General features: G+C 34.2%; 1 protein-coding gene across 1 annotated transcript; it reads right to left on the reverse strand.

The window, feature by feature from the left end:
- Nucleotides 1-213: 213 nt before the first annotated feature.
- On the reverse strand, nucleotides 214-1,179 carry LOC101972622 (olfactory receptor 14J1). The gene has a single exon (XM_005338825.3). The coding sequence runs from the start codon at nucleotides 1,177-1,179 to the stop codon at nucleotides 214-216; it is 966 nt and encodes a 321-aa protein (XP_005338882.1).
- Nucleotides 1,180-15,309: the final 14,130 nt, after the last annotated feature.

Consider the following 15,309-nt stretch of genomic DNA (forward strand, 5'->3'; position numbering starts at 1 on the left):
AAAGGAATTCCTAAAAGTTGCCTTCAAATAACACTTAAATTGGAGGAAAGAAGGCCAAAGTTCTTAGAAGCAACACATCTTATATTTTGCATAATTATAGTTTAGGAGAACACAAAGAATAGAAAAGTTGAATGGGAGTCCTGAGAAAAAATGAAACTCACACCCATTGTAGTCAGAAATATAGTAACAATGCTCTTTAATTTGCACAACTCTTTAGAGTTTAAACATTGCTTTAAAATACATTTTTCTCTGAGAAAATTCATCTTTTGACAGCACCTTCTTCAGAGCTGCCTTCATGGCTTCGTTTCGCAAGCTATAGATGACTGGATTGAGCGTTGGAGGTATTACAGTGTAGAATATAGAGAACATAAGATCCACAGCTGATGGGGAATCTGAAGGAGGTCTTAGAAACTCAAAGCCTGCGGCTGAGAGGAAGAAGGTGACTACGAATAGGTGAGGTAGGCAGGTGGAGAAGACCTTGGTCCTGCCCTCTGCTGATGGGATTCTCAGCACCATTGAGAAGATCCGAATGTAGGAGAGCACAATGGATATCAGACAGATAAATGCTGTTGAGGTTGTGAATGCAGCCACTGCAATCTCATTCATGAATTCATAAGAACAGGCAAGTTTCAACATTTGAGGGACATCACAAAAAAATTGATGAATAACTCTTTCCCCACATAGAGGAATGGAAAAGTTAACAGTTGTGTGCATGAGCCCAGAGAGGGCCCCCGCCATCCACACAGCAATCACTGCACGCCTGCAAGCACTGGGATTCATAATGGTCTCATACTGCAGTGGTTGACAGATGGCAACATACCGGTCATAAGACATCACTGTGAGAATTGCCACTTCTGATGAGGCCAGAGCTATGAAGAAGAAAACCTGAAGAATACACTGACCAAGGGAAATGTACCCGTTGTCCATAAGTGAATTTGCAATGGACTGTGGTACTGTGACAGAGATGAAGCAGAGGTCCAGAAGAGAGAGGTGCTTCAAGAAGTAATACATGGGAGAATGCAAACGGTGGTCCAAGGTAATGATGGTAATAATGAGGAGGTTGCCTGTTAAGGCCAGAAGGTATATCACCAAAAAGAGCAGTGCATGTAGAACCTGAAGCTTATGGTCATCAGAAAATCCCATGAGGAGAAATCCACTCTTTGAGGTCAAGTTTACCATATTCACTCTGATGATTCCAAGTTCAACTCTGTTTAGGAAGCTAGAGTATAGTTAGAAAGAATGTATGGCATTTAACCTAACCATATGTCACATATCTCAGTGTCCTCATCCTGGAGCAAATGATATGGCAAGATAAATTTGTCATCCTTATGATTATTACATTCAATTCAGAAAAATCTTTAGCCATTATTCAGAAATAGAAACTTTAAATGTGCTCAATAAATCATGAGAGTTTTCTGGGGCAAAACTTGAATCATCATAGTTGGAAATATTGGTGGAAATGACTTCACCTTCAGTAGTCAGTGAAAATAACACTAATATACTAGTATCGTTTCATTAAGTATTCAAATTGTGCATTGAAACTTCCTTTGTTAACTGTGTGAAATGAAGTAATGAATGTGACCTCATGAATGCATCCAGGAACAGCCCAGAGGCAAATGTAGGGATGTCCATTCAAAGAACAGTCATATTTCTTGTTACTGAAACACTATTAACATTTTATTAAGATTGCATTTAGTTGGAATGAACTTCACAGAACAATCTACATTGTAGAGTGAAATAAATCTCAGATTGTGATATCACACTTTATTTCATAAATATATATAATCATTACCTGTCAACTAAAAATAAATAAATTAAAAAATTGTAACATGCAGGTGCTGCTAATACCAATATCAAATCCTAAGCTTTGGAACTGGAGAGAACTTGCAACTGAGTGATGGTGGCTTGTCCTCAGACAATACCTTTCTACTTTTAAAACTGTAATTTAGGAAGACTTGGGGTAGGAGATTTTCAATTAAATTCATTTTAACAAATAATGACATTTTCTAGAATATATATAATTTTTTCTATGAGATAGCAGAATTCTATGTGGAGGGCTGGGCATGTGGCTCAAGTGGTAGCGTGCTCGCCTGGCATGCGTGCGGCCCGGGTTCGATCATCAGCACCACATACCAACAAAGATGTTGTGTCCGCCAAGAACTAAAAAAAAAAAAATATTAAAAAAATTCTCTCTCTCTCTCTCTCCTCTCTCACTCTCTCTTTAAAAAAAGAATTCTATGTGGAGGAGTATATGTCTTTCAGTATTATCTGTGTGACTTCCTCAATGAGAAAAAGAAGCCTTTATTTTTTTCCCCTAGAATTTGATATACATTGGATAGTGGGTTCCTGTTTCTTAAAATAACTGACCAACTAAATAAATAAGCCAACTCTTGATCCTAATATACCATAATTATTAGAGGAGCTAGGCAATACTTTTTCTGTGTTATTATTATAGTATAGTAGAATAACTCCTCTGAGTACTGGAATCATTGTGATGTGATATTAACCTTTTTTTCTTATATCTCTGTCTTTTTTTCAGTACTGGGGATTAAGACAGAGCTTCACACAGGCCAGGCAAATGCTTTACCATTGAGCTATATCCCCAGCATTACTTTTTTTTCCTTTATAAATCTGTGGACTTGCTGAAAGGTCAATTGGTATCATTATTACTTAGTTTCTCCTATATAAAAGTGATTCCTTCATTGCCTCTGTCCATTTCTCCACCCTTGACAATGATAGCTAATACAAAGAGTAATAACTAACTGTTTAATTAAGTATCTACATGTCTGATTTCAAATCTGTGCATCCAAAAACTTAGTGATCAAGTTACATGAATCATGCCTTCAGAAATTATGGTTTATTCTATTTGTTAATCCCTAAGCAACAGCAAAAGGTGAAAAATCCATTGAATTAGCATCTTAACTGTTTTTGCTATGATTTATTTTGAAAATCCACTAAAACTAATCTTTAGGATACATGGTTTTCCACAAGGAACAGTCTCAGGTCCCAGTCCCCAGCTCACACATTGTGATTAGGGGAAGGCAGAGCTGCACTTCTTCAAAGGGCTTCTGTAGCCTTCTTGTTCTTACTATTTTCCTGTTCTTCCATCAGGCATGACTATCTCCATTGCTGTAGAGGCTAATTCCTGGCTTTTCCTATACCAAATATAGGATGGTAGCTGTGAATTTTTTTGTTTTTGTTTTATTTATTTATTTTTTTAGTTGTAGATGGACACAATACCTTTATTTTATTTATATATATTTATGTGATGCTTAGGATCAAACCCAGTGCCCTATATGTGCAAGGCAAGCACTCTGCTGCTGATCCACAATCCCAGCCTGATAGCTTTGGATTTTAAAATAAAATATGAGTGTATTAAAGCAATTAACTCATAGTTTAAAATTTATTGTCACTGTTTGAAAATCAAAGCATCATCCATTTTCCACATCTAGTACATATTATTGATGTAACCCAAGAAAAATCTCCATCCTTTAACCACTCCATTATGGAGTTTTTCCATAGGAGAAAGGGAGAGGAAAACCACAAGAAAAACTTTGAATACTCTCACATACATACAGAAAGATGTGAGTGCACGCACCTCCCCCCCCAGATTCTCTTCTCCACCACTTAGATGAATACATTTTAATTTTTAGCATCTCTGTAGAAATAGAGAATAATTTCTATATCTTGGTTCATAATTGGAAAATTTTATTATTTGCAATTTATTAGTGCATCTCTTCTCAAATAGGAAGGAGGGGAGATGTATGTATGGAGTTTCACTTAGGATTAAGGAAGCTACTGTGGGAACACATAAAATTTCATTCAATTCTTTCAAGTCATGTTGCATTTGATCCTTTATTTTATAACAGAACTAAAACTATTTTTGGCGAGTTTTGTAATTTCTTTCAACATTATTTTCCCCATCACTAGCCACTTATATGCAGTTTGTATTTTATTATATAAAATATTTCTAAACTTTGTCCACCTGTTTTTGAATTTTAAAGTGTTGAAGCCTTTTATTTTCCTTAAAGTAGTTCTTCTATTTTAAGTAACTCAACTCTTCTGATTAATCACAGAAACTTCTGCAAATTTAGCATCAAAGTCTCCTTTTTGCCACTTTACTGTTATTTCCTAGGAGTTGGCATTGCCAATTATTCAGATGAGAAAATTTAGGTAATTAAGTCACTCAATTTCTTACCTAAATACAAATGAAATTACCTCTGCCCTTTCTGCTTTCCAAGTCAATGAATACCCTTGTGCTCAGTTTTGCTCTATCTCAAATGTTTGCCCTAATGCAGTTAGTTTTTCTCTCTTTGTCTCTCTCTGAATACATGTGTGTAAATAAAATCCCATGTCAAACTCCCTGTGATTTATTGAGAATATTTTTAATGAACTAATTATATTCATCATTATGTAGTGTTTATATATACACACAAATACATGTTTATACATCAGATTTAGATAGATATAATTATTTTATCTCACCTGTTCTAAAGAAAAGATCCTTACTAGACATGTAGTAATTTCTTATAGTCTTCCTTTTCTTTATTGCTGTTCTCCTGAACACTATACTATAGACTATAATAGTCCATAGTCTGTGTACCTTCTCTCTTTTTTTTTTTTTTTTGCAGGGGTTACTGAGGATTAAACTCAGATGCACTTGACCACTGAGCCATATCCCCAGTCTTATTTTGTATTCTGTTTAGAGACAGGGTCTCACTGAGTAACTTTACACCTCACCATTTCTGAGGCTGCCGTGGAACTCATGATCCTCCTGCCTCAGCCTCCTGAGCCTCTGGGATTATAGGCTTGCGCTTCTCTGCCTGGTTTCATTCATTTTTGTAACCATGTTTTTCATGTTTGTATCATGAGTCCTCCCATATGGCTCTAGCAAATCCACAGCTGACTGTCCCAATGGTAAATTCAATGTTCTCTTGTTATTTTGTTGCTATTTTAAATTCCATTTCTTAAATATACGACACCATTGTACAATTTTTCTTACAAGACATCTCTTTTCTACTGACTGTGCCACTCATCATTGTTCCTCCCCCTTCCTTGCTGAATATCATTTCTTGTTCTCTATCCAGGTTCTTTTCTATATCTCTATTGAAATTTGATGGTATAAAAAAATATCTGTCCTGGGGCTGGGGATTTGACTCAGTGGTTAAGTGCCCCTGAATCATTCCCTGGTACCAAAAATAAAATATGTCTTCATATGTCCTATCATTTATTTCACCCCCAAATATTCTTGTAAGTGCTATTGAAAGTAGCCAGGTTAACTTTTTTTCTGCCTGTTTGCAATTTTTACTAGCCTAGGAGAGTTTAAAGGACTGCCTTATTTTTTCTGAGTTGCAGAAGTTTACATCCAACTTCATCGTTAGCACAGAGCTCCCTCAAACTAGGTTTTTCCCCATCATAACTCATCTCTTCTACCAACCAATTCCTTGTCACTCTTATCTTTAAAGTAATTTAACTCATGCTTTAAAATTTATTGTTACTGCTTGAAAATCATGGAAGGTACAATTTCTTTTCATCAGCACATTCTATCAAGCATCAACATTTTATCTGTTCATTATCTCTTCTAATTATTACCTCTTGTACTCGTAGATAAGTTCTAACCTTCACTTTCTCTGGTAATGTTTTGTTAATTCATGCTTATGTAACTTCAATATAACATCTGTGTCATTGCTAGGATGATCAATGATGCAAATCACATCTTGTAGCATTTTTAATTTAACTCTGTTATTTTTATTATGAAATTAAACCTTTAAAACCTAGTATACAAACAATATCTTCTACTATATGTTCCCTGAATGGCTTTCCAGTATTACTCTCATTGTGACTTCTCCAACCTCATGTTAAAACCCAGGTTATAATAATGCTAAATCACCAATTTACTTTCACTGAACCAATTATATTTTATCATTATGCTGTTTATTATTTTAATCATGTTCTTCCTTCTATCTGTAATTCCTCATATTGGAAGTCCTCCTTATCCAATTGGCAAATATTTGTGTCCACTGAGACACCATACAATTTACTTAACTTTATTATACTAATGTGTTTGCATATATTTCTCAGCATATTTAGCTGTTCTTAATTTGGCGGTAGCTTATTCTGTGTCTTACCTGGAGTTATATCTATGTGACTGACATAGGCACAGGCACTTTAGCAGGTGCTACTTAAATGTTAGCTGAATCTGGAAAGGTTTCACTCACCAGAGCTGATCTTAAGTCCTAGGAACAAATCTCAGTTAATCCTCAAGATTGAATATCTTTGTTGTAGTGTCAAACCATAATTTTTTCATGTAATAAAGGATTAAAATATATATGAGATTGAAGAGGGAGCATAGATCCAGGGACATTTTAACTTCCCATTAAGCCAATGACACCTGAAATTAGGACAGTGCTGCCCAGACACTAGGGAACACTTGTTGGCAAGGTTGGTATTTCAAGTAAACATGATAACTTCCAAGCATGGGACTTTATGGAACTCTCCTCAAGGAATTGCCTCAGAGGAAAGTAGTTAATTATCACCTTGGTTTAACTGAACCTTACAGTCTATGTATTCCAGTTGGGAAAAAGAAATATTTTTTATAACCTGTTTTCTGTAGTATAAATTCACAGATTTCTGTAGTCAGAAATATTTTTTCATTCATTAATGATTTCTGGTTAATCATCAATAAAAATCACACATGCTTGTATACATCTTATGTTTAAAAGGAAATATTTGGTAACATAAAACACATATACAATCACAGAACCAAGGACCTTAGAGTTAAAGCAACACAAGAGATTGGAGCTTCATCCAAATGCCATGTCTTCCATGTCTTTACTAAGGTTGATATTGACTCTTCGTTTTAACAATCCCCTCATTGAGCAACTTTCAGTCTAAGGGAAATTAAGTTTTAAAATATCCATGATTGTGGTAAAGACATTTTTTATTATAATAAGAACCCTTAAATGAAATTTACATTCCTATTAATGAAAGCAATTAAAAAATTTAAAAGCCATCATAATACTTTTCTATATAAAATATTCAATGTAATTTTGTAGCTTCAGATTTTATATTTTTTAACCCATTTTGAATTGACATTTATAAATTGTCAGATATAGAGAATTATCTTTGGATATCATTGTAAGTAAAGTAAGCCAGGTACCAAAATACAAGTATAAACTTACGTGTATGTACAATCTAAAATACCATATTTCATGGATAGTGATGGTATAAGTGTGGTTACCAGAGGGTGGAGAGAGTAAATGTGGAAAGGTTGATCTATGTGTATGAAGTTCTAATTAGATAGAAGTAAGAAGTTCTGGCAGGCAATTATATAGTAGGGTGACTACAGATAACAGTTTTATACTGCATATCTCAAAAAAAGTTAGAAAAAGAAAGGATTTTGAATGTTTTTTACCATAAATAAATGATAAATGTTGAGGGGACAAATATGTTTAAAATCATTTAGATATTGTATGATGTACACATATATTGAAACACCACATGGAACCCCATAAATATGTATAATTTTTATGTTTTATAGATAACTTACAAATTGAAAAATACCAGCAGTTGGGGAGACTGAGGCAAGAGGACTGCAAGTTCAAAGCAATTCTCAGCATCTTCAGGAGGTCCTAAGCAACTCAGTGAGTCCCTATCTCTAAATAAAATATGAAAAGGGGCTGGGCATGTGGCTCAGTGGTTAAGTGCCCTTGGGTTCATTCTTGTACAATAAATGAATAAATAAATAAGATAAAAATAAAACAAGTAGGGTGAAGGTTGTACTTCAGTGGTAGAAAGTGACATTTTAACATAGACTCAGGGTTCAATCCTCTGCCCTGAAAAAAAATTCAGTTGACTGTAAACGTGGATTTATTTCTGGATTCTTTTTCTGTTCCATTGTTCAGTGTGTTATTTTTATAACAATACCATACAGTTTTTGTTATTATAATTTTGTATTATATTTTAAAGTCTGGTAGTATTATGCCATCAGCTTTCTTCCTTTTGTTGAGATTTGCTTTGGGTACTCAGGGTCTTGTGTGGTTTTACATGAATTTTAGATTTTCTATTCTGGAGGAATGTCATTGGCATTTTGACAAAGATTGAATTCAATCTATAGATTGCTTTGTTATAGACATTTTAAAAATGTCAATTCTTCTAATACATGAACACAAGATATCTACCCATTATTGTATCATGTTCAACTTAGTTCAATACTGCTATTTGTTTTCATTGTAAAGTTCTTTCACTTTTTTAGTTAAATTTATTCTAAGACATTTTATTTATTTCTTGAAGCTATTTTGAATGGGATTGCTTTCTTAATTTCTTTTTTCAGAGAGTTTGCTATTGGCATATAAGATGCTACTGAGTTTTGTATGTTGACTTTGCAATTTTATTGAATTAGTTTATTATTCTAACATTATTTCAGCTTGTCCATGTATAAGATAATGTCATCTGCATACAGGGATAATTTTACTTTGTCACATCTAATATGTATGCTTTACATTTCTTTCTCTTACTTACATAGGGAAAATGCTTCACAACATTGACTCAGGCAAGTATTGTTTTGGACAAGACCCCAGAGCACAGGTGAGAAAAGCAAAAACAGACAAATGGGTTACATCAAACAAAGAGTCTGCACAACAATGGAAACAATCAAAAGAGGAAAGAGATAATTTACAGAGTGGGGAAAAACATTTTAAAACTGCATCTGTTAAAGGTATGTAGAATATATAAAAGTAAATTAAATCAAGCTAGTTTCAATAAATAAATTATATAATTGATAATGGTCAAAGACTATGAATAGACATTTCTCAGAAGAAGGAATACAAATGACCATCAGGTATACAAACATGTTCAATATAATTAATCAAGCAGGGAAATGCAAATAAAAAGAACTCAAGAAGCTGAGCATCAGAAAAGCAAATAACCCAATCAAGAAATTGGCAAAAGAACTAAAGAGACACTTCTCAAAAGAAGACATGCAAATGACCAATAAATATATGAAACAAATGTTCAACACCTCTAGCATAAATGAAATGCAAATTAAAACTACAGTGGTATTTTATCTCATTCTAGTAAGAATGGCTAAAAATAATAATAAATGTTTGTGAGGATGTGGAGAAGATGGCACACTCATACAATGCTGATGGGACTGCAAATCAGGGTACTCTAGAAAGTAGTATGGAGAAAAAAAAGGAAGAATAGAACCACTATATGACCCAGACACACTACTCCTCAGTATATATCCAAAAGACTTCAAATCAGCATACCATCATAATGCAGCCACATTGATGTTTATAGTAGCACAGTTCACAGTAGCCAAGCTGTGAAATCAGCCAAGGTACCTGTCAACAGATAAATGGATAAAGAAAATGTGGTATAAGTACACAATGGAGTTCTGATCAGCCATAAAGAAAAACAAAATTATGGCATTTGCTGGTAAATAGATGGAACTTGAAAACATCATGGTAAGTAAAATAGAACAGACCCAGAAAGTCAAGGCTGTTGTTTTTTTTCTGATATGTGAAATCTAGACCAAAATAAGAAAAAAAAAAAAAGGAGTTGGGAAATTCCATTAAAACAGAAGAGAAATCAGTGGAATAGAGAAAAAGAATTGGAAGGGGAGGAGATATGAGAAAAAGGAGGCACTATGTACTAAATCTGACCAAACTTTCCTATGTGTGTGTATATATATATATATATATATATATATATATATATATATATATATATATATATATATCTCAATATGCCACAGGGGAATTTCACCTTTATGTATGTCTACAATGCACTAGTTAAATAAAGCAATAAATAAAGAGAAGAAAGATCCATGGAGTAAAAGAGAAGGGAAAAGATGAAGGGAGGCAAGGAGAGAAAAGGAAAGCACTGGAGATTGAATTGGAGCAAATTATATTCTAAGATTGTATAGTTATGCCCAAATGCATCCAAATATTATGTATAACTATAATAAAATAATTAAAAATAAGACTTCATCCTACTCCTATTAGAATGGCTATTATAAAAATGAAACAAATGCTGGCAAAGAAATAGAGGCTTTTGTATACTATGGATGGGAATATAAATTAGAACAGCCTGTTAGTATAGTTAATTTATATTCCCACTAATGAGATGAAAGATTTCTCAAAAAAATAAAAATTAAACTACTGTATGATCCACAAATCCCACTACTAGCTATATATGGAAAGGAAATGAAATCAGCATATTGAAGAGAGAGCTCTACTCCCATGTTTACCACAGCATTATTTACAATAGTCCAGAAATGAAATTAATTTAAGTGCCCATTCACAGATGAATGGATAAAGAAAGTGTGGTATACATACACAATGTAATGTTATTCAGCCCATCTAAGAATGAAATCCTGTAATTTCTGACAACATAGATAAACCTGGAGGCTTGCTAAGTGAAATAAGGCAGGTACAGAAAGACAAATATCACATGATCTCTCTCATATGTGGAATCTAAAAAGTGGATCTTATAGCAATAAAGAATATAATAGTGGTTACCAGAGGCTGAAAATGGTAGGAAAGAGGAGGGGATGAGGAAAGGTTGATCAATGAGCACAAAGTTACAATTCATTTTGGCTTATTGTTTCAGAGGTTCAGTCCATGGTTGGCTAACTTCAAAGCTCTGGGCCTAACATGAGGTAGAACATCATGGTGGAAAGGCATGGTGGAGGAAAGCTGATTAGTTTAGGACAGCCAGGGAAAATATAATCCCCAATGGCTTAATCCAGTGACCTACTGCCTCCAATGACACCCTACTTGCCTACAATTAGCACCCATTAATCTGTTTAAATTTTTATTCAACAAATGGATTAATCAACTGATTAGGTTACAGCTCTCAGAATTTAATAATTTCACCCTGAACATCATTGCATTTTCTTATACATGAGATTTTTGGTGACATCTCATATCCAAACCATAACCCAGTACATAACTGTTGTCTATAGTCACCTGACAGTGTAATAACACCCCAGAACTCTGTACTCCTATCAAACTGTAATTTGACATCCATTGATCAATCTTTCTCTATTCCTACCTTACCACTTCTCTCCTCAGTCTCTGGTAATCTGCATTCTACACTCTACTTTTAGGATATTCACTATTTTGGATTCCACATGAGTAGGATCACACAGTATGTGTATTTCTTTCCTGGCTTAATTCTCTTAACATGATGACCTCTGTGTATACATATCATGTGCTCTTAGAGATCCATCAGCTTGTTTGGACCTTTAGCTTGTTTCCATTTCTTGGCTATTGTGAATAACATTGCAATAAACATGAGAGTGCAGAAGTGTTTTTTGATTTTGTTTGCTCTTTATTTTCATTTTTTTCCTTATCTTATTAGTTGGGCTTTGACTACTAGCACTACATTGGAATAAACAATAAAAATGAGTATCTTTGTGTTGTTTCAGATCATTGAAATCAAGCTTTCAATTTTTTTCTCACTCACAGGTATAAGAAGACAATTGTTAGCATTAAGAGTAATGCTAACAATTGTCTTCTTATACCTGATCTGTATTATGTTGAAGTATGTTTATTCTATACCTAATTTGTTCAGCATTTTTATAAGGAAGAATATTGAATTTTTCCTATAATTTACTAGTAATATAGTTTCAGTAACATTAGTCTGATGGTCCAAAACAATAGTAAAAATATGTGTTGAGAATAGGAAATTTGTATTCATTCAAAACATCTTTGAAACTGTTTAGTGTTTCTGTGGTAAACAAGATGACAGTAATTGTTCTAATATAAAATTTTTACCTTATTTAATACATTTTCTACTGTTCCAACTATGTCAAAAATTATATTTCAATTTAATGACTTATGGATATTTGCAAAACTTACTAATGTAATTTTTTAAACATTTACAATATTGCAAAATTGCTTTCAGGAACACTAAAGTATTTCTTCATTAATCTTGTTTTCAGTGTTGTACTATTTTTATTTGCTGGCTTGACAATAATGTACTATAATTCACTTAGTTATGTATTTAAGCATATGACCTTCTAAAATCTCAGGAAGCATCCATGAAGAAATATTAATTGCTATTATAAAATTAAAACTTCAAAATTCTGTTAGATTAAATCTCAGGTTTTTCTTTTGACATGACTGTGATCTTGAAGGTGAGTCAAAATTTATTCCTAAATCTTGGGAGACATACCTGGAACAGTTTCTAACAGCAGCCAAATATTTCTTTGAAGACTCATGTTTTTGTTCAATTTAATGCAATTTCTATAATGTAACATATACATGTTTACTCAAATGAATTTTTTTTTTATTTAATGTCCTCAAATACCTTAAAACACATGCCTTCTGAGGATGATACTGCTTTAACAGAATGCATAAATTAACACAATACATGATTTTGTTAATGCATATTAGGATACATTTTATATTATATTTCATATTGATAGGAGTCCCATCTAAGAATGAGTTGTGTGAGAAACATTCTGATAAAAAATTATAATAATTAGGATACTTTTTTGATCATACTGGAACTGAAAATAAGTGGCCTTCAAAAGTACTTCCAGAAGACATTTTTTTTAATGTTCATGTCCAAAGGCTGGTATGAAGAAGCAGAATACAAACATGAATATTACATGAACTTGAGAAGGACTTTTCTTAAAAGGTATTGCTACATGATAAGGTGTTCTAATGGGACCCATCTGAGGAAAAGGCAGCTTATGTGTTAGGAGATAATCAGTGTTGTAAAAAGAAGCAATTTTCAGATGCAAATGAATATGTTAGTAGGAGGAATCCCAAAAGTCATGCTGATGTGTGGGGAAGAAGGAGAAGTTCATATAAAATCTTATGACATGCAGTAATCTCAATTTGTTAGAATATTTTGTCTTTTGGACAAGATTTTGTGCATGTTTTGTATAGATCTTATCTTAAATATTTGCATTTCTAGGTTTTCATAATTCTGAGAGTATTCAACCCAGATAAATCATTAATAGTTCCAGTCATGCTAATTTAATTTAGGTCCCAGAATTCATACCATCAGAGAATTTATTTAAAGAGTCCAATTAAATTCATTGAAGGATTTTCAGAAGGCTGTTCAGTTCATATTCATCAGGACCTTAAGCAAAATCTTATTAAGGGATGCTAACCCATTATTTTGAATGAACTACAGAGAACTAAAATGAGTAAAAATGATTCGACTCATTTATTGAAAGACAACACTTTGGAAAATATAATTATAAATAAAGCTTACTTTAAAGGAAGAACAGAAGGCTGAAGTAGAAAAGTAAGGGAGAATGAGTGGAGAACAGGCTGTGCCTTGCTCTGAGTTACTCTTTGATGTATAGAATATCAATTTTCAGGCTGTGCCTAAACTTGAGTCACTCCCTTTTGTAAAGCAGTGGTTTGCCACAGTTACTCCATTTTGAGTTTAAGTGCTTATGTGGAATGACACTAAACTTTGGTTGTACAAGTGGACAACCACCATCTGCTTGGCACAACGTATGGCACAAACTGATAAATTATCATGCTAGTAAGAATGTCCACCTGTGAAATTATCAAATTAATCAGAAACATGTGGATGCATAGGTGTATCAAACTAATATTGGAAAAACCAGGCTCACAAGTCTATCCAAAACACAGACCACCCAGTGATGCAACCTCCTCATTTGAGACCCATAAAAGGAGGAGCAGCTTGAGAATGGACATTGCAGGATCCTGATCCTATTCCTGGTCACTTGTCATAAGACTTTCCTAGGAGAATCACCACAATGATGAACCTCCAAATCTCTGTCTTGGGTTTCAGAAGAGTATGGTTTCTCCTACCCATGATGACCACATATGGCCCACTTTAAGCTGACACCTTAAGCTGACAATCCAAGGTGACACTGTGAAACTGCTGTTCCTCCAGATCTTGGCCTAGAATAAGTTCCTGCACTTTGACAGCTCTGTGCCTTGAACAAGTTCTTTGGTTGGTTCCTAATTCTATCTGACCACCTACCATGACTATTTCCATTCATATCTGCTCTCTGCCTTTTCTATATATATAGCCTCCAAACACCTATAGTTTCCTTAGTCCCTTCTTTGTCTTTTTGTGACATATTTCATATCATTTTGTGAAATGTGATGTGTGACTTGAGTGTTATAGATATAAAAAATTAAGATTGTAATAAAGTAATTTGCGTTTTCCCTGCTTGTGACTACCAGGGGACCCAGAAGTATTCAATGAACTTGCACTAAAATGTCATAGGCTGTGAATTTATCACTATTCAATAAATTCTGTTATTATGGAAAGACACAAAATGTTTGGTCAACATTAATGATATAGCTCATTTGTGACAGAATGTAGGGGGAAAGGCAAGGGGGGCCAAAATAATCATGGTTTTTTGAAAATCCTAAGCTTTATATGGGGTGCATGCTCTATGGAGGCCACACCCCCTTTTGGATTCATTTTGGGAAAGGGTCTCACCTAGTGGCTCAGGAGTTCTTTCTCCCTCCTATCCTTGACCTCTCTGTTTCAGCTCCTTGTGCAAAGGGAAGAATGCCTAGGCTATAACCAATGAAAATTAAAGACAGAGGACTAACAAAGGGAAATTGAATTCCAAATAGAAGCAAATAAATATATTCTGTGACACCTTGGGCTCTCTTTCCTGGGGTATCAAACTCACTTTTTGGAGGAATATGTTTTCTTTTCCACTGTGCAACGTTAAACTCCAAGGCAGCTTTGAGCTCAGGGACAGAGTATATCCATGCAACAGAACATTAGTGAGAATGGATGGCCTAACAGGAATACAAACAAGAAAAGGGATAGCCATGTAGGAACCAAAATGAAGCAACACAAAAACATCTCTGAGATGCTAGCATCTGAAGACTCTTGTTTTGAAAACTCTTTTTTGAGAGGTTAATTCCAATGGTATTAGAAGAAGTATCAAAATATGCCAGTTTGATGATATGAGAACTGCAAAAGGAAATTTTGTGCCTGATCAAAACAAATTCAAAGGTAATTCAAATTTCACAATGAGATGTGGTGGGTGTGGAAGTGTGTCACACCAGCAGTAAGCTTAGCTGAGTTTGGTGGATCTGGAGCACAGGGATTGGAGACAATCCTGAGGGTGGGCAGTCCAGAGACAGGGAAGATCCAAGAGGAGAGAAAATCCTGGGAGAAATAAAGAAGGAAAATTCAAGTTTTTCTCTTTTGGGAAGGGAGAAGGAAAAGGAGGCTGAAATATTTTTTTTCCTCAATCCTGGATTTGACACAGGGCAGTTACTATGTAGTCATTCATTCACTCTTTTGTATTATTGTCCTGGTCCACCAATGCAGGGCATG

This window comes from Ictidomys tridecemlineatus, chromosome 8 (genome assembly GCF_052094955.1).
Source record: "Ictidomys tridecemlineatus isolate mIctTri1 chromosome 8, mIctTri1.hap1, whole genome shotgun sequence".
NCBI lineage: Eukaryota > Metazoa > Chordata > Mammalia > Rodentia > Sciuridae > Ictidomys > Ictidomys tridecemlineatus.

What these genes read in the sequence shown, in the direction of transcription:
- LOC101972622 (XM_005338825.3), bottom strand. Translation starts at nt 1,179, where the DNA reads ATGGTAAACTTGACCTCAAAGAGTGGATTTCTCCTCATGGGATTTTCT.